The 25,630-nt window shown below is 36.1% G+C and overlaps 2 protein-coding genes across 2 annotated transcripts; one reads left to right on the forward strand and one right to left on the reverse strand.

Moving 5' to 3' along the window:
* The first annotated feature begins 17,915 nt into the window (after positions 1-17,915).
* Positions 17,916-20,550, forward strand: LOC107769584 (uncharacterized). Its single transcript, XM_016588808.2, has 6 exons — positions 17,916-18,261; positions 18,345-18,545; positions 19,036-19,320; positions 19,497-19,658; positions 19,893-19,976; positions 20,255-20,550. Exons 1-6 carry the CDS (start codon positions 18,232-18,234, stop codon positions 20,360-20,362), a joined length of 870 nt encoding a protein of 289 aa, XP_016444294.1. The 5' UTR covers positions 17,916-18,231; the 3' UTR covers positions 20,363-20,550.
* Positions 20,551-20,587: 37 nt separating this feature from the next.
* Positions 20,588-22,720, reverse strand: LOC107769583 (putative aspartic proteinase GIP1). Its single transcript, XM_016588807.2, has 2 exons — positions 21,983-22,720; positions 20,588-21,395 (listed from the first exon to the last, which is right to left on the reverse strand). Exons 1-2 carry the CDS (start codon positions 22,628-22,630, stop codon positions 20,664-20,666), a joined length of 1,380 nt encoding a protein of 459 aa, XP_016444293.2. The 5' UTR covers positions 22,631-22,720; the 3' UTR covers positions 20,588-20,663.
* Positions 22,721-25,630: the final 2,910 nt, after the last annotated feature.

A 25,630-nucleotide genomic window follows, 5' to 3' on the forward strand; every position in this document is an offset into this window, starting at 1 on the left:
ACATGTATGTGATTTTGTGAACGTTCTGTAAATATGGGAAGCCACGGCACTTCTTCAGAATCTAGGATAATGTAGTTTCACAAGTTTTACTTTAGGTTCAGATAGACATTTGAGTAATCTTAAATAGGATCAAAATAAGCTATGAAAACAGGGAAGACGTCTGGTTTCACAAAATATTAGATTCCTTACCTCTTTCTTCTTGCGCCAAATCAATGTTCATATTCTTGAAAAGATATCTCTTGATACTAAAATATAGAATAACATGTGACCCTCCTCTATGCTTTTCCAATGACTTTAGATTCTTAAAAATGCAAAATCATAGTTGTTGGAATCTTATGATACACAATAATTATCCCACACCATAGTCCAATACAAGCACCAATCGATATGAATCTTACGGCAATACCTATTAAATGTGTGAATCTCATATGTACCTTACAATTCTGACATTATCTTATTATATACTCCCTCTGTTTCAATTTATGTGAACCTATTTTCTTTTTGGTCCGTTCCAAAAAGAATGAACCCTTTCTAAATTTGGTAACAATTTAGCTTAAACTTACAACTCTACCCTTAATGAGAAGCTTTTATAATCACACAAATATTCTGGGGCCCATTTGGACTTGTTTAGGACCACAAATTCCAAAGATCTTCATTTTTTTCTTAAACTCCGTGCACAATCAAACAAGTTCACATAAATTGGAACGGATGAAGTACATTATTTGAGTGATTGTGGATTTTCTTGAGTAACATCATGGTGGCTCATCATGTGACAATGTTGATATTGATAATAAGAAGGCCAACAAATTAAGTTCAATGCTGTTTTTTTGCTCGTTTGTCATCATTCCCACTTTTATACTATTATATCTTGACCTTGACCACATTAATCTTTCCCAAAACGGTATATTCCATATTTTAGGTGGGCTATCAATAAGGAATGGTTGTTTATTAACAACAATGTCATTTCAATTTCTTTTTCCGTTCTGCACTTCATCTTATAATACCTTGATACAATATAAAACGAGACTAACAACTATGTTTTTGCCAAATAACTGACACGCCATAAGTTACACGTAAGATCCATCGAAATTCCGGTATTTGCACTTTCTTTTTACCTTCTTAAAAGAAAAGTGTGGCTGCAAATCCCATCCTAGCTCAGACCTCTATGCTTTTTACCATCCACTGCAATAATCTTTATGCCTTTACAGTCACAAAATCATAACCATCCTAGCGTCTTTTCTAAGACACAAACGCAAAAGACCTTTATGGTCAAGCATTGTTAATTTTTAAAAGCAGTATATTTGTGAACCGTTATGCCCTTCAGAGCAGAGAAAGCCTCATTAATGCAATTATATCTGAAAGGCTATCTCTAATAAATACCTACAAGTTAGTACACACAAATGACAATTGCAGTTTAATTGACCATGTGACTGGTATCCAACTCCTTTTTTGGCATAAGGATGTAAGATACACGAGCTTGCAATTCAGACTCATCCTGCTTCTAGAGTAACATTGCCAATTATGTACAAGGTTATCTCTATTTTAACACCCAATAATACTTGACTGAATGTTAGCTGATCTAAATGATGCTGCACTTATCATTATGGAAATCCAATTCCGTGCATATCCCCTAGATGTTATGAGTACGAGAGGAATTTCATACTAAAACTCAAGTCGTGTAGTGTACAATTTTTTCATGTTCACACTATACTGAGGGGAACACTGATTGTTTAGTAGTATCATGTTTTGAGCTCTCTTGGACAGCTAGCAACACTTGGAACCTCCTAAGAACTTAAAACTTGGCTGACAACTGGCTATAACTTCGATCATAAGCTGACATAACTTCCACACTTATGGCTGGTTCAAAAGTAATTAGATTCCCAAATCTTAGTCAAGGAGATCTTAGTTTTCAAGAACTTTCATGAGCTACATCAAGTGGCAATATGTGTCCATTTCATTTGACACAACCAAATGAAGGAAGATCTAATTATGAAGGACAACTAGGAAGGAATTTTATAGCCAGATTTCAGGATGTTGTATGCTAAGTCGCTAAAAAGCTGACACCGGTTTATTTGTGAAGTTTGAAAAGGTGGAATGTGTGGTGGTATTACCCCTCGTCCCATTTTGGGGTTATGTTTTTTGTAAGAGCATGTCCCCAGGTTTTTTGGGGCTTTAGAATGACAATCAGTTTAAGACTAAATTCATACTTAGTTTTAACCTAATATTATAAAGTTTTCGTTTTAACTTAATTCTTTTGAGTTTCTGTTACACTCTTTTAATAATTTGCCTTGTTTCTTTTCTTTTCTTTTCTTTTTTTTTTTTGGCAATCCGCTAGGCAAGCGCCTAGGGCTAGTTTTTATTAATAAAAGAAAAGAAAAATACAACAATTAGGAAGTGTACAAATAAGGGGGACAATAGCATCGGTTTTGTTACCCATATGTCTTGGTTATATAATCACTCATATGCGCCTCACATTGTCTTATGATGGCAGCCTCGTGTAGAGGATTCATGGGGTAGCTGCCGGCAAAGTCTCACGAGGGCATATAATCTCATAGCCGTGTGGATAATTTCCAAAGGCATAGGACCAAGGTAACACAAACTGGGCTAAACCTTACCTTACTATTCCTATAAGTCCAAGGTCTTGTTTTTAATACGTGGGATTTTGTTTTACCCTTTTGACTTTTTGCATTTTAGAAATGCTTAATTAACTTCATGGATTTTTGAATCAAATATAAATTATAAAAGAGAGCCCTTTTATATACGACACTTAATGAAGAAGACGTCTCAACTTCATAAAGGTGTAATCATACGAAAAGAGAAATAGGAACACTCATGTTTCTTGGAATAACTTTGAGAAAAGTTTTCATTCGAACTTGTCAAGCTTGAATAATACCTTACATGTATTTAATTATCTTCTATAACTCTTCCGTAACTGTTTTCTTTTACAACAGATTTGTAAAAAAGAAAAAAAATCCAAGGATTTCTTTATGACCCATGGCTAAATACTGCCTTTAACCTAAACATTCGTTGAAATTTGTATCCACGAGTGTATTCTTGACAGGTTTTTCGATCAGGCTTGCGTTTTTGGCTCGTGACTTTGCTTTGAACTTGATATTTATTGAGTAGACTTTAGGCTTGACTTGAAATTTAATTGTTTCAGCCTTCTTTGCCTTCCTTATACATATATCATATGTATATTATATAGTCCCCCAAGTGTTTGAGCTTTGAAGTATGAAATTTCGAGCACTTGATTATTCCTTCCATGCGGTCCTTTTCCTGAAAAGGAAAAACATACGAGACTCGGAGATACGATTTTAGATGAAAATTGCTTAACCCATTTAAATTTCCATCAGAATAGTTGTAACCCTAAACCGGGAATTATGTTCTTTCCTCGTATCTTTCAGGTCGTAATTCATCATTTAGTGTGGGCTAGCTTTTTGCCTATCATCTAAAATCGTTAGTACAACTTTAATAATTCAAAAATAAAATTCGTGAGTGGGGATACCTGACTGTTGGTATTTCCTTCTCTTAGAAGTAGTATTTCTTCAAATTAACATCATTCCAATTTGAAGGTAGAATCTTGTCATCCAAAGATTCAAGCTCGTATGCTCCTTTTCTTGCGATACCATAAATCTTGTAAGGCCCTTCCCAATTTGGACTCAACTTTCCTACATTGGTTGCCCCCGTGGATTGGAAAACTTTCTTGAGTACGTAGTCCCCAATCTTGAAGTATCTAAGACGAGCTTTCCGATTGTAATAGCGCTCAATAACTTGTTTTTGTGATGTCATCCTTATTAATGTGGTTTCCCTCCTTTCTTCAAGTAAATCCAGGTTTACCCGCATCTCTTCTTCGTTCAACTCTTTAGTAGCTTGAGTATATCTCGTACTTGGCTCCCCAATTTTGACTGGAATTAAGGCTTCAGCTCCGTATACAAGTGAAAATGGTGTTTCTCCCGTAGTTGTTTTTGATGTTGTTCGGTAAGCCCACAAGACTCTGGGTAATACTTCTGGCCAATTGCCCTTTGATTCCTCCAGTCTTTTCTTCAAATTGTTGATAATGACTTTATTCATTGATTCAGCTTGTCCATTACCCACCGGATGGTAAGGTGTCGAGGTAATCCTTTAATTTGCCACCTTTGGAAGAATTCTATGATTTGTGCACCTATGAATTGTGGGCCATTATCACATACGATCTCCTTCGGCACCCCAAATCGGCATATGATGTTTCTCCAGATATAATCTCTGACCTCTTTTTCTTGCACCTGTTTGAAGGCTCCTGCTTCTACCCACTTAGTAAAATAGTCAGTGAGTACTAACAAAAATCTTACCTTACCTTTTGCTTGTGGTAGTGCACCTACAATATCCATCCTCCACTTCATAAAAGGCCATAGTGCAATAACTGGATGTAATAATTCAGCTGGCTGATGCATGTTGTTGCCATATCTTTGGTACCTATCACATTTAGCCACGAAGCTTTCCGCTTCTTCTTCCATTTTTGGCCAGTAATAGCGAGCTCTAATTATGGTTTTCACTAAAGATCTCCCTTCGGCGTGATTTCCATAGAGTTCCTCGTGTATTTCTTTCATCACATATTCCATTTGAGAAGGCCCGAGACATCTTGCTAGAGGATCATCGAACATTTTTCGCTATAAATTGCCATGATTTAAACAGTAACGAGCAGCTTTTTGGCGAAGTGCTTGAGCCTTTTTCTTATCTTCAGGTAGTATTCCATACTGCAAAAAATTGACAATCTCGTTTCTCCAATCCCAAGTTAGATAATTATAATTCACCTCGTTTTTGTCTTGATCAAGCACTAAATGAAATAAATGTATCATGGAAGTGTTTTCTTAATTTGTTACTTCCACAGCGGATACAAGATTAGCAAGACCATCTGCCTTAGCATTTTCTTTCCTTGGTATCTGTGTGATTTTCCAAGTTTGGAATTATCTAAACAGATCTCGTGCCTTTTCCAGGTATTGTTGTATCCTTGTTTCTCTAGCTGTATAAGTCCCTTGCATTTGATTAACAACGAGCTGCGAGTCGCTTTTGATTATGACCTGCTTTATTCCGAGCTCTCGCGCCAATTCTAAACCTGCAATGGCAGCTTCATATTCCGCCTCATTATTAGTGATTGGATGACATTTTATTGCTTGTCGTATGGTTTCACCCGCAGGTGGTACCAGGACAATGCCTAGGCCTGCTCCTTTTACATTTGATGAACCGTCAGTTAATAAGGTCCAGACACCTGGATTAGATCTGTTAAAAACCTGCAATTCTTTTCTTCCTCCAACTGTATCCCCTGGCTAAAATCAGTTAAAACTTGTAACTTTATTGCAGTTCTAGGTTGACATATAATGTCATATTCGCTTAGTTTTATAGCCCACTTGGCTAATCTACCCGATAACTCTTGTTTATGCAATATATTACGTAAGGGGTAGGCGGTTACTACAGAGATAGGATGACATTGGAAGTAAGGTCTCAATTTTCTAGATGTCATAATTAAGGTTAATGCAAGTTTCTCTAAATGAGGATATCGAGTCTCAGCATCTAGCAAAGATTTGCTAACATAATAAATCGGTGATTGTTTACCTTGGTCTTCTCAAACTAGTACAGCACTTACCGCTACTGCTGAAACTGCAAGGTAGATAAGCAATTTCTCCCCATCTTTCGGTTTGGCTAGAAATGGTGGATTTGATAGGTACGCCTTTAAATTTTTAAGCGCTTGTTGAAATTCTTTAGACCATTCAAATTGGTTTTGCTTTTTTAAATCTGAAAAGAACTTGAAGCACTTTTCTAATGATTTGGAAATAAACCTCCCCAAGGCTTTTATTCTTCCTGTCAGCCTTTGAACTTCTTTTTTACTCGTGAGTATATCTAGAATTTCTTCAATGGCTTTAATCTGCGCAGGATTTACTTCAATGCCACTGTTAGAAATAAGAAATCCCAAGAACTTACCTGATGATACACCAAATGCACATTTCTCAGGATTTAACTTCATGTTAAATTTGCGAAGAATCTGAAATATATCAGTCAATTGTTGAATATGTTCCCATGTTTGTTGTGATTTGATCAGCATATCATCTATATACACTTCCATGGTTTTTCCTAGGTGTTCTTGGAACATTTTGGTCACTAGCCTTTGGTATGTGGCCCTATCATTCTTTAAACCAAAAGGCATAACTTTGTAACAGTAAGTCCTTCTGTCTGTGATAAAGGAAGTTTTTTCTTCATCTAGACGATCCATTTTAATCTGATTATATCCTGAATAGGCATCTAAAAAACTTAATAATTTATGCCCTGCAGTAGCATCAATTATTTGATATATATGCGGTAATGGAAAATAATATTTAGGACAAGCCTTATTTAGATCAGTATAATCTACACAAACTCGCCACTTACCATTCTTTTTGGGTACTACTACAGTATTAGCCAACCAATCTAGATATTTTACCTCGCGGATGGACCCGATTTTTAAAAGTTTTTGCACCTTATCTTGAATCACATGATTCTTGAAGGAGCCTTGCTTCCTTTTCTTTTGTTTGACAGGTGGGTATGATAGGTCTTCATTTAATTTATGAGTCATTACCTCTGGTGGTATACCTGTCATATCTGAATGGGACCAAGCAAAACAATCTGTGTTAGCCTTTAAAAATTCAATCAACTTACGTTTCATCTCTGGACTGAGGTTGGTTCCAATGTAGACTTTTCTGTCGGGCCAATGTACAAATAGTACCACAACTTCCAATTCCTCGATCGTTGTTTTGATATTTTCATTTTCTTCTGGTTCCTGAATATTATCGGGCCTCGAATCTATATCCGGTTGCCCATCTTCAGTTGAGGTTCGTGTTGCTGCATCCTCAACTGAATTCTGTGATTGATATTTTTCATCACTTTTGCATTTGAATCTGCCACAGAATTAATGCTTCGTGAAGCTTGTTTATGAACACGGATTTGTCGTATACCCCCATTATGATGGAAACTTGATAACTTGATGCAAAGTAGATGGAACAACATCTTTTGTGGATCCACGGTCTGCCGAGAATCATATTGTAAGCCAGATCCATTTCTACCACCTGAAATTTTGTATCCTTGACTACTCCTTCTGCGAATGTGGTGAGTATTATCTCCCGTTTGTTACTACGCTCGAGTTGTCAAAATCAGACAAGGTGTGTGCCTTGGTAATCAGCTTATCATCGGCTTGCAACTCGTTTACCACTCTTAACAGAAGGATATTCACGGAACTACCTGGATCAATCAAAACTCATTTTATATTAGTATTATATACAAGTAAAGATATTACCAGTGCATCATTATCCAGAGTTAGCACGCCATCTGTATCAGCATCATCAAATGTAATACTATCTTCTTCCAAAACCTGTCGAACTCGCTTCCCGTGTGTAACTGTTATTTTTGACACCTTCTTCGTTGCCGTATACGGTACGCCATTGATCTCTTCTCCTCCACTTATGACATTAACCGTCCTTTTTGGTGAAGGAGGTTTTGGGGGCTCCTGCCTATTCTTCATATATGCTTCCTTTCCCTTTTTTTCACTAAGCAATTCAGTTAAATATCCTTGTTTTAATAAATGTTCTACTTCACCTTATAGCAATCTATAATCCGTCGTTTTGTGACCGTGATCGTTGTGAAACTCGCACCAAAAATCAGGATTTCGCCTGTTTGGGTTTGATCTCATTTCCTTTGGCCACCGTGACTTGTCTCCCATGCTCCTTAAAACAACCACCAACTCGGATGTGCTAACATTAAAACTGTAACCACCGATTTTTGCCTTCGAGCTTCTGTCATCATCTCGTATCTCTCGCGTGTTTCGTTCTTTTCCAAACCTTGATGATGAACCAGATTCTCTATCTCTTGATCTATGATCGTACCTTGGGTTTTTCTATTTTGAATGCAAGTCTCTCCCCGCTGGTCCCATGTACGGCTCGTACCAGTTTTTGCCGGACCTTTTTTCGGTTTCAGCTCATCTTGAACTCACCCTTTCATTTTTTCGAGACTGAATGATGGTATATTCTTCTATCTGTAGTTTCGTGTTGTATCTGTTATAAACATCATTCCAAGAAGTTGCTGGAAATTCTCGTAAACTTTCCTTGAGTCTCCTCGTGGCTTCTAAGCTTTTTTCATTTAGATTACTGGCAAAGGCCATAGCCGCCCAGTTATCAGGTACACGTGGCAACATCATCCTTTCACGCTGGAACCTGTCTACGAATTCCCTGAGCATCTCTATATCTCCTTGTTTTATTTTTAAAATGTCCTCCATTCTTTTTTTAACTTTTTGAGCTTTCGAGTGTGCTTTGATAAATGAATCTGCAAGCTGAGCATAAGAATCTATAGAATTTTCGGGTAAAAGAGAATGCCATGTTAATTCTCCCTTCGTGAGTGTTTCACAGAATTTTTTGACCAGTACTGATTCAATTTCTTGTTTGGTCAAGTCATTTCCCTTTACACCAGTTGTAAATGCGGTTACATGATTTAGTGAATCAGTTGTTCCATCATATTTCGGAATATCGGGATCTTGAATTTCTTTAGAATTGGTAAAGGAGCGGCACTTGGCTTCCAAGGTTGTTGAGAGTATTTTTCAATATCTATTTCCTTGATTACAGGTGACACTCCAGGTATCTTCTCTATGCGATCGCTCTGCTCCTTGAGCTGTTTCTGCAAAGTTATTACTAAATTCTGTAAATCAGAATTGACTGGGTTACCTGAGCCTCCATCACGAGATTCGCTAGGAGTTCCTCCACTGCCTGAGTTAGCGAGTCCTGAGCGAGGATTTTCGACGGTATTGTTGTTTGGAGTTGGTGTTGGTGGTGCAGCACCTGGCAGCTGGTTAGCAAAATCTTAAAGAGCGTTACTGACCTGTTGGGCGATTAATTTTTTCAAAGTTTCATCAATAGCTTGGTTATTTTCGAACTGATTATTCGTATTTGATTCAGATCCGTCAGAAGTCCCCTCTCGGGATTGTCGAGGAGAGTTTCATGGTGATGGAGCTGGAGTTCCTTCACCTTGTTGATTCTCCTGTCGTTGCTGATTTTCTTGGTGTTGTAAATCTTGTTGGTTGTTGTCGTTGACATTCGACATGATTGTTTTGACAAGAGAGTTGATTTGGAAAGTAAAAGATTATCAGATTTCTGGTAACGGATTTAACCAGAAAATAGGAATTTCGGTCAAAGCTTAATTTTAGAAGAACTCGGGTTACTGATAATCAAATATGGAACAAATAAGAAGAATTGAATTGAAAAATAGCTAAGTAAGCAAAGAAAGCAAAGTAAATCAGTGTATTCCAATAAGAATTTGTGTCCCTTTACAAATGTTATTTCTCTCCTTTTATAGCTATTTCTTATACTACGTTTCTTTCCTCTCATAATAGAGCCATAATGAGCATTTAATGGCATTAATGTAACATTATAATTGGTAATCGTAACTGTTTCGTGAAGATTCTATAACGTTTTCCATCATTGATGCTCATTAATTATGGATAATACGTATCTGCACTTTTTTCTATCTAGGTTCATTCCTCCGATGTCTCTTCAAATTACCAAGAGATCCGAGTAACCGCTCCTTCCTGTTTTCTTGAATCTTCACCTGTACCTATTAAGACTCGTGTCTCTTTGAATATTCTTTGCTAGCTGTTATTCTTTCATTGATCCACGTGTCTTGACATGTCAGCACATAATTAATTCTAAATGTTAACTTGATTTTTTCCAATACAGTAATAATACCAACATTTTGTGCATGACATGTACATTAAAACAGAAAAAATGAGGCTTGAATATTTTAGAACAGCGCAATCAATCTTGAGAAGATAATTATGCCTAGGCGCAATTGATACTGTTATGGCTAAAGGATATAAAGAAGATAAAGTTGGTCAAAGAGTGCTGCTTCCAACATTGTCTATTGGCGCAATCAAATATCAAAAAAAAAATATAACGAATTTAATTGATAGTATAATGGCTAAAAGAGTAGAAATACAAATGATCAGAGAGTGTGCCAACGGCCAACTTTTGACTATATTTACCAAACAAAAGTACTGATTTTTGGTATATTTAAAATGAAATTTACAATTAGTTAAAATACTTTTCGCATATGTATGCATACTAAAAATTATTAACTATATATATTATAAGAAATGAGATGAAATACACGTGCGTTAGAGAGGCTAGTATTATATTAAAAGTGAGAACCTCTAAAGTCAAACCTGAATTATTAAATTACCATTAAACACTGAGTGACTATAATACCCTTAGAAAAAAATTCTTTCATACGCCAATACATCAACTAATATTGTATTCGTTGCTATAAGAAATACGGAGAACTTGAACAGCTACATTCTATAATTAATATATATTAAATGCAATTGAATATTTTAACTGTCATACCATATTGTTCTAGAAATAAGTACACTTGAGCAGCTACACATAAAATTCAAATAAGCTAAGCCCGAGGGCAAATGAAGAGACATTGGGGTCAATATATCATTTATGTAGTTTAATGAGCACTAATTACGAAGCACCAGAGGTCTACAGTATTTAAGAAAAGTTTAAATGTCCAATATGGCTGGTGTTTCAATTTATACGGCCGCGTGCCTTGAATAGCAGAGCCTAGGTTGTTCGTCGGTAGGTACGGTACAGTATTTAAATGTTTCGGTTCGATATTTTCGATATTCGATTTCTTAAAATTCTATATCAATACCGTACCTAATTAAATTCGGTATGGTTCGATTTTTCTCCTTTCGATTTCGGTTTATTCGGTTTGAATACTAACTAGTGCATAGAGCCATACACTTTAATATTCTTAATTAAAGTACTCAAAAAAACAAAACTGAAAAATATTTGTTGACAAAAATTTTGTCCAAAACTAGCAAATATCGACCCAAATAGAGAAAATTGTACATTAAAGAATATTTGATCTTTAGAAATGTCTTGTTACTTGTTGAGAGTTAATTGATGAACTTTGAGAATAAAGGAAAGTAAAATTTTAAATTTTTTATATTTATGTTATAATTGATAATATGTGTTTTGTGTAATATAATGTATATTTCGGTATGGTATCGGTATTTCGGTATTTTATTTTAAAATACCTAATACCATTTTCTTTTTTAAACTTAACCCAAATATCATACCAAATACTAAAATACCGTATACCAAATACCAAAATTTTTGATTTTGGTACAGTAATTCGGTATTTACCAAATTATGAGTACCCTATTTCTCTTCATTCTTGCCACATGCACATACTAATTGAGATTATTGGATTCAAGAGTTGGCTACTCTTTGGCCATAGATTCTGGCTTCATTTTTCCAAAAAAAAAAAAGATTTAAAAACGTTGTTTGTTTATGAAATATGATTATGTTTTGGGAAAAAGAAAAAAAAAACTTCAACAATTTTCAAGTTTCCAAAAACTGGTTTAGGGTAGTTTTTGGGTGAAATTTCTTCCCCTCACAAAATTTCTAACTTTTTTTAAAATAAATGCATGTTCAAACACAACTTCAACTTTTCAAAATTATTTTTCAATACAACTTCAAAAACTAATTTTTCAAGTTTCAATCAAATCTATGTCCAAACGCTTGCTTAGAGTTTTGTTTGATGTAAATTGATTTACGTAGTTTATAAATAGCTTTTGTTTAATATTGGGCTTAATTTTTTTGATATATTATTCTTTCTCGTTTTCACCCAATATATAACACCGGGTTGTATATAAAATATGTTAATCATGAGCGTTTTGATTTTCTTATTTAAGATATATTTTTAGAAGATGATTACTTATATATTTCTTTCTAGGAGTGTATTATGAGGATGATGGGTACGAAATTCCTGGAAATATAGATGTGAAAGAGACCACATTTTTGGCTCGCATGATAGAGGTTTTAAGTATATTTTTTTGTGTGTGTATTTTTTTTTCTGAGTTTGAAATATCATATGGATGGATCAGCTAGGATAAGATTGTCACAAATCTAGAATATAGCTTAATTACAGTCTTGAAATTGGCAGGAAATGCTACTCATAATACCAAGAATTGAATCATATGAAGGCATCTAATTTAGGGGTGGGCATATATCGGGTAAAACTAATAATCCGAACCGTTAATTATTTATTGGATTATTGGTATTGGGTTATTGGGTTAGTGGTTCGGTAACGGATTAAAAAAAATTATTGGGTTATCGGTTCGGGCTCGGTTTGGCAATTCTGTTATTGGGTAAAATCGATAACTCAATAAAGATTAACTAATTTACTAGTTTACCCTTAAGTATATACATACTAGGGTTTCATAATTCATAGTTGACTGACTCACTCTTTGATTTCTCTTTTCTTTCTCAGTTTCTCCCCCTCACGCCCTCACCAGTCAGCCCCGTCAAGACTCAGGCCGGCGTCAGTCCATCATGCCCTCTCCCAATCAGCCTGTCAAGACTCAGGTTGGCGTCAATCGCATTTCTCAGCTTCTTGCTTTCACTCTTCAGTCGCATCTTCACTTCATTTCTCAGATCCATCAGATTCTTCAGTCGCATCTTCACTTCACTCTTCAGTCGCATTCTCAGCCGCATTCTTCAGTTTCATCTTGATTCTTCGTGTAAGTTTTTAGTTGCTTCATCTTCATCTTTTTCTTAGTTTGTTTGAAAGCATTCTTGCTCTGGATTTTTCTTAGTTTGTTTGAAAGCTGAAGTGAGATTTGTCGTGTGCTTTAATTGTTGAGCTATTACAAAGTTATCTTGTGTCAGTTGTTATAAAATTTATATTTCATAACTAATAAACTTTTTAATCTATATACATAATTTTGTACTAGAGTAAAAAGGCAGATATCAATGTTCAAAGACCCTATACGCTGCTTGATTTGGGGTTGAAGAATGAAAGATAGAAACTTTGGTTAGTGTTTATTTTATTGGATGTTGCAGTAAAGTTAAATTTTTGTGAAATAGAACAGTTCTGAAAAGAGTTCTAGCAAAACAGTTCTTAAAATCTTATAAAACTATTTTAGCAAAACAGTTTTATACCGAAATAGTTTTATACATTGTGAAACAGTTTTATACATTGTGAAATTGTTTTAGTTGTTTTATCTTATCGGGTAAACCGATAACCGAACCGATAATGATCAATAACCGATTAACCAATAACTGATAACCAATATCTTATCAGTTTGGTTATCGGGTTATGATATTTGTAAACCGATAACCGATAATATTCATAACCAAACCGAACCGACCGATGTCCACCCCTAATCTAATTGGTTGTGAGGAATAAGGCAATGCTTTGGAGGCTCCTGATCGATGTGACGATCGCAAATAGTATTCTTCTTCTAAACGTCAACCAATTTGTTGCAAATGAGGCCATCAAGAAACCCCAAATATTCTTCTAGTGTGCCAAATCTCCCATGAAGGTTGCAGATTAGATAGGTTTAGTAAAAGCTACTCAATTTTTTAAATTTTTATTTAGTTTACCCTGTGTGTTATTGTGATGACCCAAGAGGTCATCACTTGTTTTTAAATGAAATTTTGCGTTCTGAGGCTTAAAACCTCTTTTAGATCACTTCGATTTGCGTGCACAATAGGGGCGCGTAGCCGGAAAGCCTATATGTGAAAATCTGTGAAAAATGATAAGTTTTGACTATAAAATAAATTAATTTGACTTCGGTCAATATTTTGGGTAAACGGACCCGGAACCGTAATTTGATGGTCCCGGAGGGTCCGTAGGAAAATATGGGACTTGGGCGTATGCTCGGAATCGAATTCCGAGGTCCCAAGCCCGAGAAATAAATTTTTAAAGAAAATTATTTTCTGAAATTGTTTAAAGGTTTTGGAAATGAATTTTGATTAGAACATATTGGTATCGGGCCCGTATTTTGGTTCTGGCGCCCGGTACAGGTCTTATATATGATTTAAGATAATTCTGTGAAGTTTGGTAAGAAACGGAATCCGTTTGACGTGATTCGGACCTTAAATGCAAATTTGATGTTTAAAGAAGTTTTGAGAAATTTCATTGATCTTGAGGTTTAATTCGATGTTCGTGATGTTATTTTGGTGATATGAGTACACGAATAAGTTCGTGGGATATTTTTGAAGTTGTGTGTATAATTGACTTGGATCCCCGAGGGCTCGGGAGAGTTTTGGATGGGCCACGGGGTGCATTTTGAACTTAGAATATTGCAGGTTTTTCAGCTGTGCATAGCAGGCCTGCAGGCTTCGCATTTGCGAAGCCTGGCTCGCAAATGCGAGCTGCTTGTCGCAATTGCAAAAGAAGCCCAGGCCAGCTCCCTCTCGCAAATGCGAGATTATCTTCGCAAATGCAAAGTTTCCCATTTGGCCAGTGATCGCAAAAGTGACTTATGTGTCGCAAATGCGACATTTTTTTCGGCGAAAGTCCAGCATTTCTGAAGGGTTCGCAAATGCGAGCCCTTTTTCGCATTTTCCAACTTAACAGATGTTCGCATTTCCTATATCTGCGACCTGCAACTTTATACTTAGACGATTTTAAACCCATTTTTCACATCTTTTCAAAACACAAACTTCTTTGGGCGATTTTCCAAGAACAACTCTTCTTCCAAATCGATTGTAAGTTAATTTTAACTCATTTCCTTCAATCATTAACATCTTTTAACATGATTTCAACTTAAAATCAATGATTTTCATGGGGGAAATTGGGTATTTTGGGTAGAACCTAGGTTTTTCAAAAATTGGGGATTTGGACCTCGATTTGAGGTCCAATTTCAAAACAAATTATATTTTTGGGTTCGTGGGGGAATGGGTAATCGGGTTTTAGTTCGAACCTCGGGTTTTGACCATGTGGGCCTGGGGTGATTTTTGACTTTTTGGGTAAAACTTTAGAAAACTCATTTTCATGCATTGAGGTTGATTCATTTAGCGTTTATTGATGTAATTAAGTAACTTGTGGCTAGATTCGAGCGAATTGGTGGTGGAATCAAGGTGTAAATCTATAATTGAATCGTGAATTGTGTTCGAGACATCGAGGTAAGTGTTCGGTCTAACCTTAGCTTGAGGGATTAGGAGTTGTGTCATATTTGCTATTTGCTTCTTGTTGAGTACGACGTATAGGCATGGTGACGAGTATCTATACGTTGGTGTCGAGCATGATCGTGAGTCTTAAATTGAAATTTGTTGTGTTCTTAAATGATATTACGGATGCTTTAATTGATGATTCTCGATATTGAGCAAGGATTGAGTTTCTTTTCATAGAAGTTATTTATGACTGAGTATTGGTGTTAGTTGAGATGAGTAGATGTTGCGTTAGCATTGCATATAGATGTTTCTCCCTTGCCTGGACGTAATTACTTTTACTGTTGAATTCCTTGCCGGGATAGAGTAGATTATTGTTGATCCCTTGCCGGGACTCGTGGTATGGTTGTTATGAAAGGTATATAAATATATGGATCGGGTTGCACTCCGCAATAATACTAAATAGGGATCGGGTTGCACGCCGCAACAATGTTATATATGGATCGGGTTGCACGCCACAACAACGTTATATTGGATCGGATTGCTGCCGCAACAGTGATATAAATGGATCGGGTTACACGCCAGTTAAATGGCAAGGGATCGGGTTGCGCGCCGCAATAGTGTTATTATTGTTTTGTTGTAGATTTTGAATCGTTCTCCCCTATTTTCTTAAGTTTCTGCTTGATTTGATATTTTCCCTATAGCATGTACCCCCTCCCATTTAAATTGTTTATTCCTGTTTATTCTCCGTTGTATATTATATAACTGCACAGGTTTATCTGGAGTTTGGTCATAGCCTCGTCACTACTTCGCCGGGGTTAGGCCAGGCACTTACTAGCACATGGGGTCGGCTGTGCTGATGCTACACTCTGCACTATATACAGATATCGAAGCAGTTTTTGGACAGTAGTACTCGGGGAGCCAGCCTTCAGTCCAGCCAGAGATCCCGAGGTAGTCTTGCAGGCGTCCGCAGGCCCAACGTTCTCTTCTATTTCATTATGTACTCTGTTTTCATTAGATTTCGAGACAGATTGTATTCCTTTCAAACATTGGCTGTAGTAAATCTTAGTCCGTCCGTGAATATTGTGATACCAGGTTCCGGGTAGAGAAGTATATTGGCATTGTAGCACTGGCTTGGTTATTTTTAGTTGTTTAAGTCTTCCGCTTATTCTGTTTATCGTTAATTTTAAAGTGTTGATCTCCTGTTAATTCAAGTTGTTAAAAAGGATTAAAATGAAAGAGTTAGAATTTTTATATTTCGTGGCTTGCCTAGCTTCTACGAGTAGGCGTCATCACGACTTCCGAGGATGAAAAATCTGGATCTTGACAGTTATATATGGACTAAAATCCATCTAAGCCAAAACGAAGCCTTTTGTATTGCGCTTTAAGAAATTAACCTTTTTGGAATGGAAAACCATCAATATCCATCTTATTTTGAAGTTTATCTTATTTGTACTCGGAACATCAAAATTAATATTAACTATAAAGTATACCTACTTAACAAAATATAATTCTTTATCGCATATTCAGATGATATTCAATTGTTTCGAGTTTAACTACGAGGTCACAGAAATAAGGTCACTTCATAATTTTGAGCTTCCACTTTTTTCCCGTTAAATTTTATTTTATACTGCAAACGGACACATGTTTTAGTAATAAATAAAAATCAATATTAGTTCACAAGGAATACACAATGTACGTGACCAAGATACAATTTGACTCAAAAGATTTTAAACTCTTTTTAAGCAAATTAATCAAAGAAGATGAAGGGGTTAATCCTAGTTAAAGGTAATTAACTCTAGATCCGAGATGAATAATACGAATTAGAAAACATAGCCGAATATAAATGTTGACGGCGATTATGGCCAGATTTAATAACATAAAGAAAGATGCATTAAGTAACAAAAATGTGAATAAAGGAAAAGATTCACCCGATCTTCAGTGAGACGGATCTTCTTTCATTTAATAAAGATGAATAATAGGCAAATACAAGAACCTTAGGACCCTTTTGGATCTGATAAAGATATGGGATCACATATCCTCTTATTTCTTTGGAGAGGTGTGTTTACGTATCTTCTAGAAAGAGGGAGAGGGAGAGAGAGAGAGAGAGAGCTCGACCCCCCTTTTGGGAAGTCCTCCCCTCCTATTTACAAGAGAGGTATCCATAGAAAATCCCTAAAAAAAGGTACAATTTAGAGGGAATATTCGGTAGAATATTCCTTTTGAGGATTCTACAAGACTAGTTGTTTCATCACTGCTCGACTTTGGCCTGTCCGACCTCGACTTTATTGATGACTGTCCGACCTCAATTTGTCCGACCTTGACCTTACGTCTCCGCGTCCCGAATTTCTCTGATCTAATTTTGACCCATACAGATATAATAATATAAAGACATGTCTTATTACAGTAAAATATATCTAGATATTTTCTGATTCTACTATAATAACAATCAAGTGTGTCTCCATTCTAAACAAGTTATATGAATTATTGTTGTTCAGGTCGTTCGCTCCGATTAAATGCGTCTAAATATTGTAAGAAAACTATTCTATCACTACAAGTTCTCTATATTTGCTATTAACATAAGAAAAGAAAAGCACTCTACTACTTATTAACCCTCTACCTTAATGTTCGGCCTTCACACCCTCTTATTAAAGGTTATATCCTCGATAAGCTGAAGCAGTACCATGTCCTACCTAATCACTTCGTCCAAATACTTCTTAGGTCTGCATCTACTTCTCCTCGGTCCCACCAAGACCAACTTCTCACATCTCCTCATAGGATATATGTGTCTCACCACTTTATATGCCCGAACCATCTAAGTCTTCCCGCATCTTGTCCTCCACCGAAACCACTCTCACGTTGTTTCGAATAACTTCATTCCTTATAAGTAGTTGAAAAATATAAATAGCTAAGTATTTGTTTGTCTTGTTTTAAGCATACTTTTATTTTGGCAAATGAGTAAAACAACTAGTGATGACTAAAAATAAAACTTGAAAAAGTAGCTAGTGTCAAAATGAGATCAAATAATCCAAGTTAATTACTGATGGTCGCAGTCGCCAGTTAAGATTCACTATGCATAGTCAAATGAAGAAAGAATAAAAAAGAAAGGTTGGGAAATACAATTTGATCTTGGGTAACTTGATCGCCAAGAGCCATCCATTGACTAAGTGACACTGCGACTGCTTTATTAACTAGTCCCTATAAAATCCTAAATATCTCGTGGTTATTCCAGGGCACTAATTTCTTCCTTGACTAATCTTGTTTGTTTAGTACAATGGCCATGAAACCCGTGAAGTACTGTGTGGTAAGTAATTTCTGTCTCACACATTTATTATGTTTCTTGAATGGTATTTTCATTTTTTCAAATGGTTATTGAACTCATCACAGGTGGATGCCTTCACTGACGCAGCATTCAAAGGGAACCCAGCAGCTGTTTGCTTATTAGAAGAAGACAGAGATGATGAATGGTTACAGTCTGTTGCTACTGAGTTCAATATCTCTGAAACTTGTTATCTCACTCAGCCACTTACCCTATCTAATGAAGCTAACCCCACATTTGGCCTTCGTTGGTTCACTCCGGTTACTGAGGTCAGCCTGTCTAGCTACCTCCTCTTTCAACTTCAAACAACTGTTACTCAATCAAACCTTCCGATACTTAGCTTTAATTTTATTCCTCTGTCTTATTTAACACTAGGAAGGCAGTATGAACTCTATACCCTCCGATCCTTTCTACTTGATCAATTTTGGTAAAGTTATTAATTAGCAAACAAATTTGGAACTCATACAGTTTAAATCCTGAATTCAGGCAATACAATATGCAAAGCACTTTTACTTAGTGGGTAAGATTTGTTAATTGGAGAATAAAGTTTGGAGCTCATCTCTCTGAAAATTTGTTTTTGGTAAAACTGGGGAGAAATGGAATCCATAAGTTTGAAAAGTGTTTATTGAAATGAATAAAAGAGCAGTAGTATCTGTTTTGAAAAAGCTAAACCCAGCATCTGTTTCCTGCTTATTTTTCTTTCTGAATGAGTGCAAGTAATTCACTCTTTAGCAAAGGAATTTCATTTGTGCTTTGCAGGTAGATCTATGTGGACATGCAACGCTAGCAGCTGCACACTTTCTGTTTGCCTATGGCTTAGTTAAAACTGATACGATTGAGTTTTCAACAAAGTCAGGAATTTTAACTGCCAAAAGAGTTCCAGAAACCAAAGCTCCAAAATCTCAGGACGATTACTCAATTGAATTGGATTTTCCTGTTGTCCAAGTAGCCGAGACGAGTTCTGCTGATGTTGCTGCAATTTCTGAAAGCTTGAATGGTGCATCTGTGGTTGAGATCAGTGACACATCTCACGGCTATTATGTTGTACGTATTATTTACCTTTTATATTCACTAGTGCATATATAAAGGTACAAACATGAAGAACATACAAGAAAGAACGAAAAGGAAATTGCTTTCAATCCTAGGACAAGGCATCGTAGACAAATTTTAATTAAAATTAGCCCTTTCTAGGGATATGAAGAAATTTTTGTTTTTTCCAGATATTGCTCCCATCAGGAGAGGCAGTGGTGGAATGCCAACCTCAGTTTGCTCAAATAATGAATTTCCCTGGCAAAGGTATAGTAATAACTGGACCTGCTCCAAGGGATTCTGGCTTTGATTTCCATAGTCGCTACTTCTGGCCAAAGTTCGGAATCAATGAGGTAACTGCCAGAACTTGGTATACAGTAATACAGTAATAAATTGCGTTCAAACAGATCATAGTCAATGAAAAGGGTAGTGCTGAATTTGCACAACCTATAGAATTAAGCCAATTATATACTGTAGATATTATTTATTATACCTTGGCCAACTACAGGTCTATATGTTGGTATAGCTCATGCTTCTTAGATATCTCACCTGTTCATATTTTTGTTTTCTCAAACAAAACTTTTCAGGATCCTGTTTGTGGAAGTGCTCATTGTGCTTTGGCTCCTTATTGGCATAAAAAGCTTGGCAAATGTGACTTTGTTGCTTTAGCGGTACTTCCTCTTTTCTACCAACTTCCCCCATCCCCTCCGGTGCAGGGGCAGAGCCAATGAATAAGTTACAGGTTTATCTGAACCTAGTAACTTTGGCTTAGGCCCTGTATATGTATTAAAAATCCAGCTAAATAAGTTTAAATTCTTGATCCGCCTCTGCTCCAGTGGGCACGAAAAGCACAAGCTGAAATTCTTATCCATGTGTTTGTGCAATCTGGTACTTATCTAACCACATTTGTTCTCTTTTCCCTATTGACTTGTATTGTTTTGTGGTTCAGGCCTCAACTAGAGGTGGCGTTGTGAACGTGCATCTAGACGAGGAGAATCAGAGGGTATTTCTGAGAGGGAAAGCTGTTGTTGTTATGGAAGGTACTCTTCTAGTTTAATGTACAAGTGGAAATCAATAATTTCCATTCATCGGGCGGATACTATCATAAATTTAATAAAGTAGTGCAAGTACATGTATTCTATATTGGTTTTTCCTATGTATTTCACTCTGAATTTTAGAGTATTCTTCTCTTGTTGTAAGTTCCAGTGTATTGAAAATCAACAAATTTCAGATATCAGAATAAAATGCTTGAAATTAATAGTAACAAAGACGGCATACCTTACAATATTCGTAAGTACATTCAAACTATATAATTAAAAACAAAACCAGGGTATATAGTGTCTTGCTTTAGGTTAATTTCAACTCAAGTTACTAGCCGTGGTAAAGTTGAAATTGGAACATGTGGTGTTGTATGCCAAAACTGATGAACTAAACCCTAATCTCTGTTGTCTCAAATCAAATTGCAATAGATTGTCCTCCATTTGATGTCCCCCAATTATAATAGATGTCTTAGTCTTAACCCCACCATCCAAAAATCCTAAACACCACACATCAACACCATCTCGAAATATCCTAACCATTGAATTTGATCCGAATATCCTCCAAAACACATCATCACCTTGCATCACGAGGTCAACGGTCGGCACGGCTGGTCCCACCCTAGTCTCCATTACCTCATCTGCATTATAACAAACCTTAAATGGTTCCACAGGATTTGTTACTGTGAGGTTGAGCTTAGTTGATTGATTTACAAATGTCTCGGTGAACGCTTTGTAGATGCTACTGTGTAGTAAGGTGTATGGAGTTACGGTGCTCAGCTTGGTCCCACCGAAACCATGTTCATCAACGGCTAGGATCTTTCGGCTCAGTTGCACGGTGACGCCGTTGACTTTTATGGAAGTCAAATTAATGAAATAGTCACTCTGAAATGCGTTCAAGAGAAGTGGAGTGAACCGGAGGGTTTTTGAGAGGTCTATTTCGGGGAGGAAGTAATACGGTCCAGATGAACCGAAAAAAGCCACTCCAGGAGCTGAAGGCGAACCGGATAGACACAGAGCAAATGTGCGTTCGGACGAAAAGGCAGTGCTAACCTGTAAAAGATGAACTTAAGGTCTTAAATAAGTTCATATGAAGTATGAAGATTAACTCATCTATATCATACTGACATTAATTTCTTTAAAAAAAACTTTTTTGGTCTTATAATAAGCTACGTACGCAAAATAGTATAAAATCATAGCTTATTATAGTTAAATATATTTAGATATTACCTGAAACTTTTTATATAATTTATGATTTTGTAATAATAACTATGCCTCAATTCTAAACTAAGTTATATTAATTTTGTGTTGTCCAGGTCACTCCAGTAAACTATCCTCCTATTATAAGAAAATTAGCTTTTCTATTGACAGAGTAATCTATAATAAGACTAAAAGATTCCTAACAACGACCTAAAATAAACGTACTAGCATGATTCGAACTTAATTCAACTAATTCATATTGTCTTCTTTGTAAATATGAAAAATTATAATCAAACGTACATCATTTTATCTTCTGCGTAGTATTTTCTTCAATTCATTTTACGGGAAAAAAACTTTAATACATATCAAAATTATAAAAAATTAAAGTTAAAAGAATTTTCAAGAATTGCAACAACAGAAGACATCGGATACACTCCAACCTGTGTGGTGAGAGAGAATCTGGACCGGCCTAAACCGGCCAAACCGGCTACACCTTTCGTAAGGCCTTTCAACAAAGACGACTTAGAGCAAGATAACAGGAACTCGGAAAAGCTCCTGAGGTGACCCGGATTCCGACCGTCAGTGACCGGCAACGCAAGCGAGTCAACAATAGCCTTTCCGGTCGAAAATTTGTGTGTGACAGAATTTAAAGGAGAAAGAGTACAGGGATTATTAGAACAATGAGGGGTAGGAGAGTGAAAACACTTAGCACAAGCGCGTGAGCCAAGAGCAGAGCACAAAGGGGAATCGCAGGAGAGGGTTCGGTAAGTAGAGGAAATGTAGTTATTATTGGAACAATCAACCCAACTGAAAGAAGCGCCCAAATCAAGAAGGAGATTTGTGAGGTTTGGAGGGGTTTTGAGGTAAACTGAGAGCGAGTATAGACGAGTTGCATGGTCTTTGGTAATTGGTGCTAAAACAGCTGAAAAGGAAGAAGAAATGAAGAGAGATGAAGCAAAGAAGAAAAGGGCGACGCTAATGAGTTTATTCGGAAGCATTTTTCTGTGAAGAAATTGACATTCTAACATTTTTCGGGGAGGGAGAAGTGAGCACCAGATCAAAGGAAAATTCAGTAAGAGTTCTAACATATAAGATTTTTAAAGCTAAACTATTTATTACTATAACTTTGTTACGAAATAAAGACTATAAAGTAAAGACAAGTATAGAGAGAAACTGATATATTATTCGAATTCAAATTGATGTACATAATGAACCGAAATCTCTTCTATTTATAGAAGAAAGGAAGCTGCTCTGTAAGCTGCTACTACAAGCTGCTGTGTAAGCTGCTACTACAAGCTGCAGTGTAAGCTACTATAAGCTGCTGTGTAAGCTGCTACTACAAGTTGTTGTGTAAGCTGCTACAAGCTGCTGTGCAAGTTGCTGTTGTACCATATATGGATAATCTTCTACTGAGAGCAATATTTATTCATAACGGAGTACTGAATGGATAAGCTTATTATATCCGGTATGGATAATCTTCTACCGGGGGTAATTGTTATCCATAACCGGGTAATGAAAAGATAAGCTCATTATATCCGGTATGGATAATCTTCTACCGGAGGTAATGTTTATCCATAACTGGGTACCGAAGTGATAAGTTTCTTCAGGAAGCTTATTTCCAATATAGTACTAAATAGATAAACATATTTACGGTGGAGTCCCATATGGATAAGCTTCTTCAGGAAGCTTATTTACAACGGAGTACTAAATGAACATCCATAATATAATATATTTATAACACTCCCCCTTGGATGTTCATTAAAAGATAATGTGCCTCATTAAAACCTTACTAGGAAAAACCACGTGGGAAAAAAAATCTCAGTGAAGGAAAAAGAGTACACATATTTAGTAAGACGCATTGCTAGGTGCCTCATTAAAAACCTTATAAGGAAAACCCCATGGGAAAACCTTAGTAAGGGAAAAAGAGTGCATCACGTATTTTACTCCCCCTAATGAAAACCTTGTTTCAAATATTTGAGTCTCCGCATTCCAGTCTTGTATACCATCTTCTCAAAAGTTGAAGTTGGCAAAGATTTAGTGAATAAATCTGCTGGATTATTACTTGAACGGATTTGTTGCACATCAATGTCACCACTTTTCTGAAGATCGTGTGTTTAGAACAATTTTGATGAAATGTGCTTCGTTCTATCTCCTTTTATAAATCCTCCCTTTAATAGCGATATGCATGAAACATTGTCTCCGTATAATATTGTGGGTCTTTTATCACATTCCAACCCACATGTTTCTCGAATGAATCACTGATCTCAATCATATGCATTCCCTGCTTGCCGGTTTGAAATCGAACTTTATGGGTATCGGATAAATAACCTGCATTACCAATATGATCTGCACCACTTTTGTTAGCATTAGCAAGATAAATAAGTGCAACATCTACACCGAGATAGAGTATTTCAGGACCAAGGAGCTCCTCATCCTCTTCTAGAGGTTGGAACAGATCCTTATTCACTTCAAGTGATTGAATATCCAATGGTGTACTTAATGGGTACACTTTGTCCATGTAAAAGCATTTTTAAGACCCTCTTGGAGCTCTTCTGGAGTTCCAATTTATGTCACCAACATAAACAGCAAGTATAATAAAGTCTGATGACATTTTCTTTATAAAAATACATGGACAAATAACATAATTTATGTAACCTTCTTTCAGCAAATATTCACTAAGGCGATTATACCACATGCGCCCAGATTGCTTTAAACCGTACAAAGATCTTTATAATTTGATCGAGTACATTTCTCAAGACTTTGAATTATATGTTTCGGGCAATTTCAATTCTTCAAGGATCTTCATATAGATTTAGCCAAATAAGTCATATAGGTTAAGACTTGTATCTAAATGGTACGACATCTTCAAGTGTCTGGACTGCTAGTCCGATCCTCACAACCGTTTACAATATTGTGCACTATATTGTATTAAATATATCGTCGACGATCATTTTGTGTCAGTTCCGAAGCGACATAACTTGTGGAGATCTCATCACTTTCTTTATTTTCAGGTACCTGAACTTTTTCGGGAGTTTCATGAAATGTTATGTCGTGGTCTCTTCTAGAGCTTATTTCCTCCTCATTATGATCATTTCGATCATTAGCTCCTACTATTTTTCAAGGATTGTTACCTTTGGAACCGATTGGTCTACCACGCTTCATGCGTACAGTAAACTCTATCCTTCAGGGACTTTAATTTTAATAGGAGCATTTGCAGCTGAAATATGATATTTAATTTTGGATCAGCAAATGCTTCTGGCATTCGACTTGAATTATCTTCTAAGTGAGGATCATGATAATTCGATTCATATAACATATTTTTCAACTGTTTATTTCATCCTTCAAATGTTAGAAAAACTAACATATATCCTCAATCATCTTTGGGAAACATATCTTTGTGTATTATGGTAGAGAAATTAATCACATACCACACAATAAAAGATAGTAAAAATATTTGGTTTCTGATCCTAAACCAATTGTGAAGGGAGGACTTATCATATATTGTTGATCTGATGCATACAAGTGCTGCTATATGCAATTTAGAAAATCTTAGACCAACACATGAAGCTTTGTTCTCATAAGCAATGGTTTAGACATTAATAGGAGGTATTCAATGCTAAACCAACTTGGATATAAACCAGCATTATCAAGATGAACTGTCTTGATTTCATAATCTGAAAATTATGCTCTTAATCGAGAAAAGTAATTCCAAATGCCAAACTGCAGGGTGACAATAATTACACATGTAATCATCTCATATATGCACCTATAAGTGGTTCACATGATAGGTGAACGGGCCCATATTCACCTTTTATATATTTCAGAATCAGGGGTCTTAGTCCCAACTTTAGCTGGTATAATCAATTCATTATGAGAACAAGCAACACATGAGAATTCCTGAAGAATCTTCTAGTTCTTTAGTATATGCTTATCTGGATTTTCAAATAGCTCATTTAAAAATGGCAAATGAAAACTTCAAGTTTATCATGTCATGTGCTATCTCTTAGTAAACTTCTGGTTTACTATGGCATAAACTTTTGCTTTAGTAAACTTCTAGTTTACTGTGATACATGATATAGTACAAATTA

Source organism: Nicotiana tabacum, chromosome 22, assembly GCF_000715075.1.
Source record: "Nicotiana tabacum cultivar K326 chromosome 22, ASM71507v2, whole genome shotgun sequence".
In the NCBI taxonomy this organism is placed as follows: domain Eukaryota; kingdom Viridiplantae; phylum Streptophyta; class Magnoliopsida; order Solanales; family Solanaceae; genus Nicotiana; species Nicotiana tabacum.

Coding starts and splice junctions, on each gene's coding strand:
- LOC107769584 (XM_016588808.2), top strand. CDS start 18,232: ATGGCCATGAAACCCGTGAAGTACTGTGTG. Junction 18,262..18,344: donor AACCCGTGAAGTACTGTGTG/GTAAGTAATTTC, acceptor AACTCATCACAG/GTGGATGCCTTCACTGACGC. Junction 19,321..19,496: donor CATCTCACGGCTATTATGTT/GTACGTATTATT, acceptor TGTTTTTTCCAG/ATATTGCTCCCATCAGGAGA.
- LOC107769583 (XM_016588807.2), bottom strand. CDS start 22,630: ATGTTAGAACTCTTACTGAATTTTCCTTTGATCTGGTGCTCACTTCTC. Junction 21,396..21,982: donor GATTCTCTCTCACCACACAG/GTTGGAGTGTAT, acceptor CATCTTTTACAG/GTTAGCACTGCCTTTTCGTC.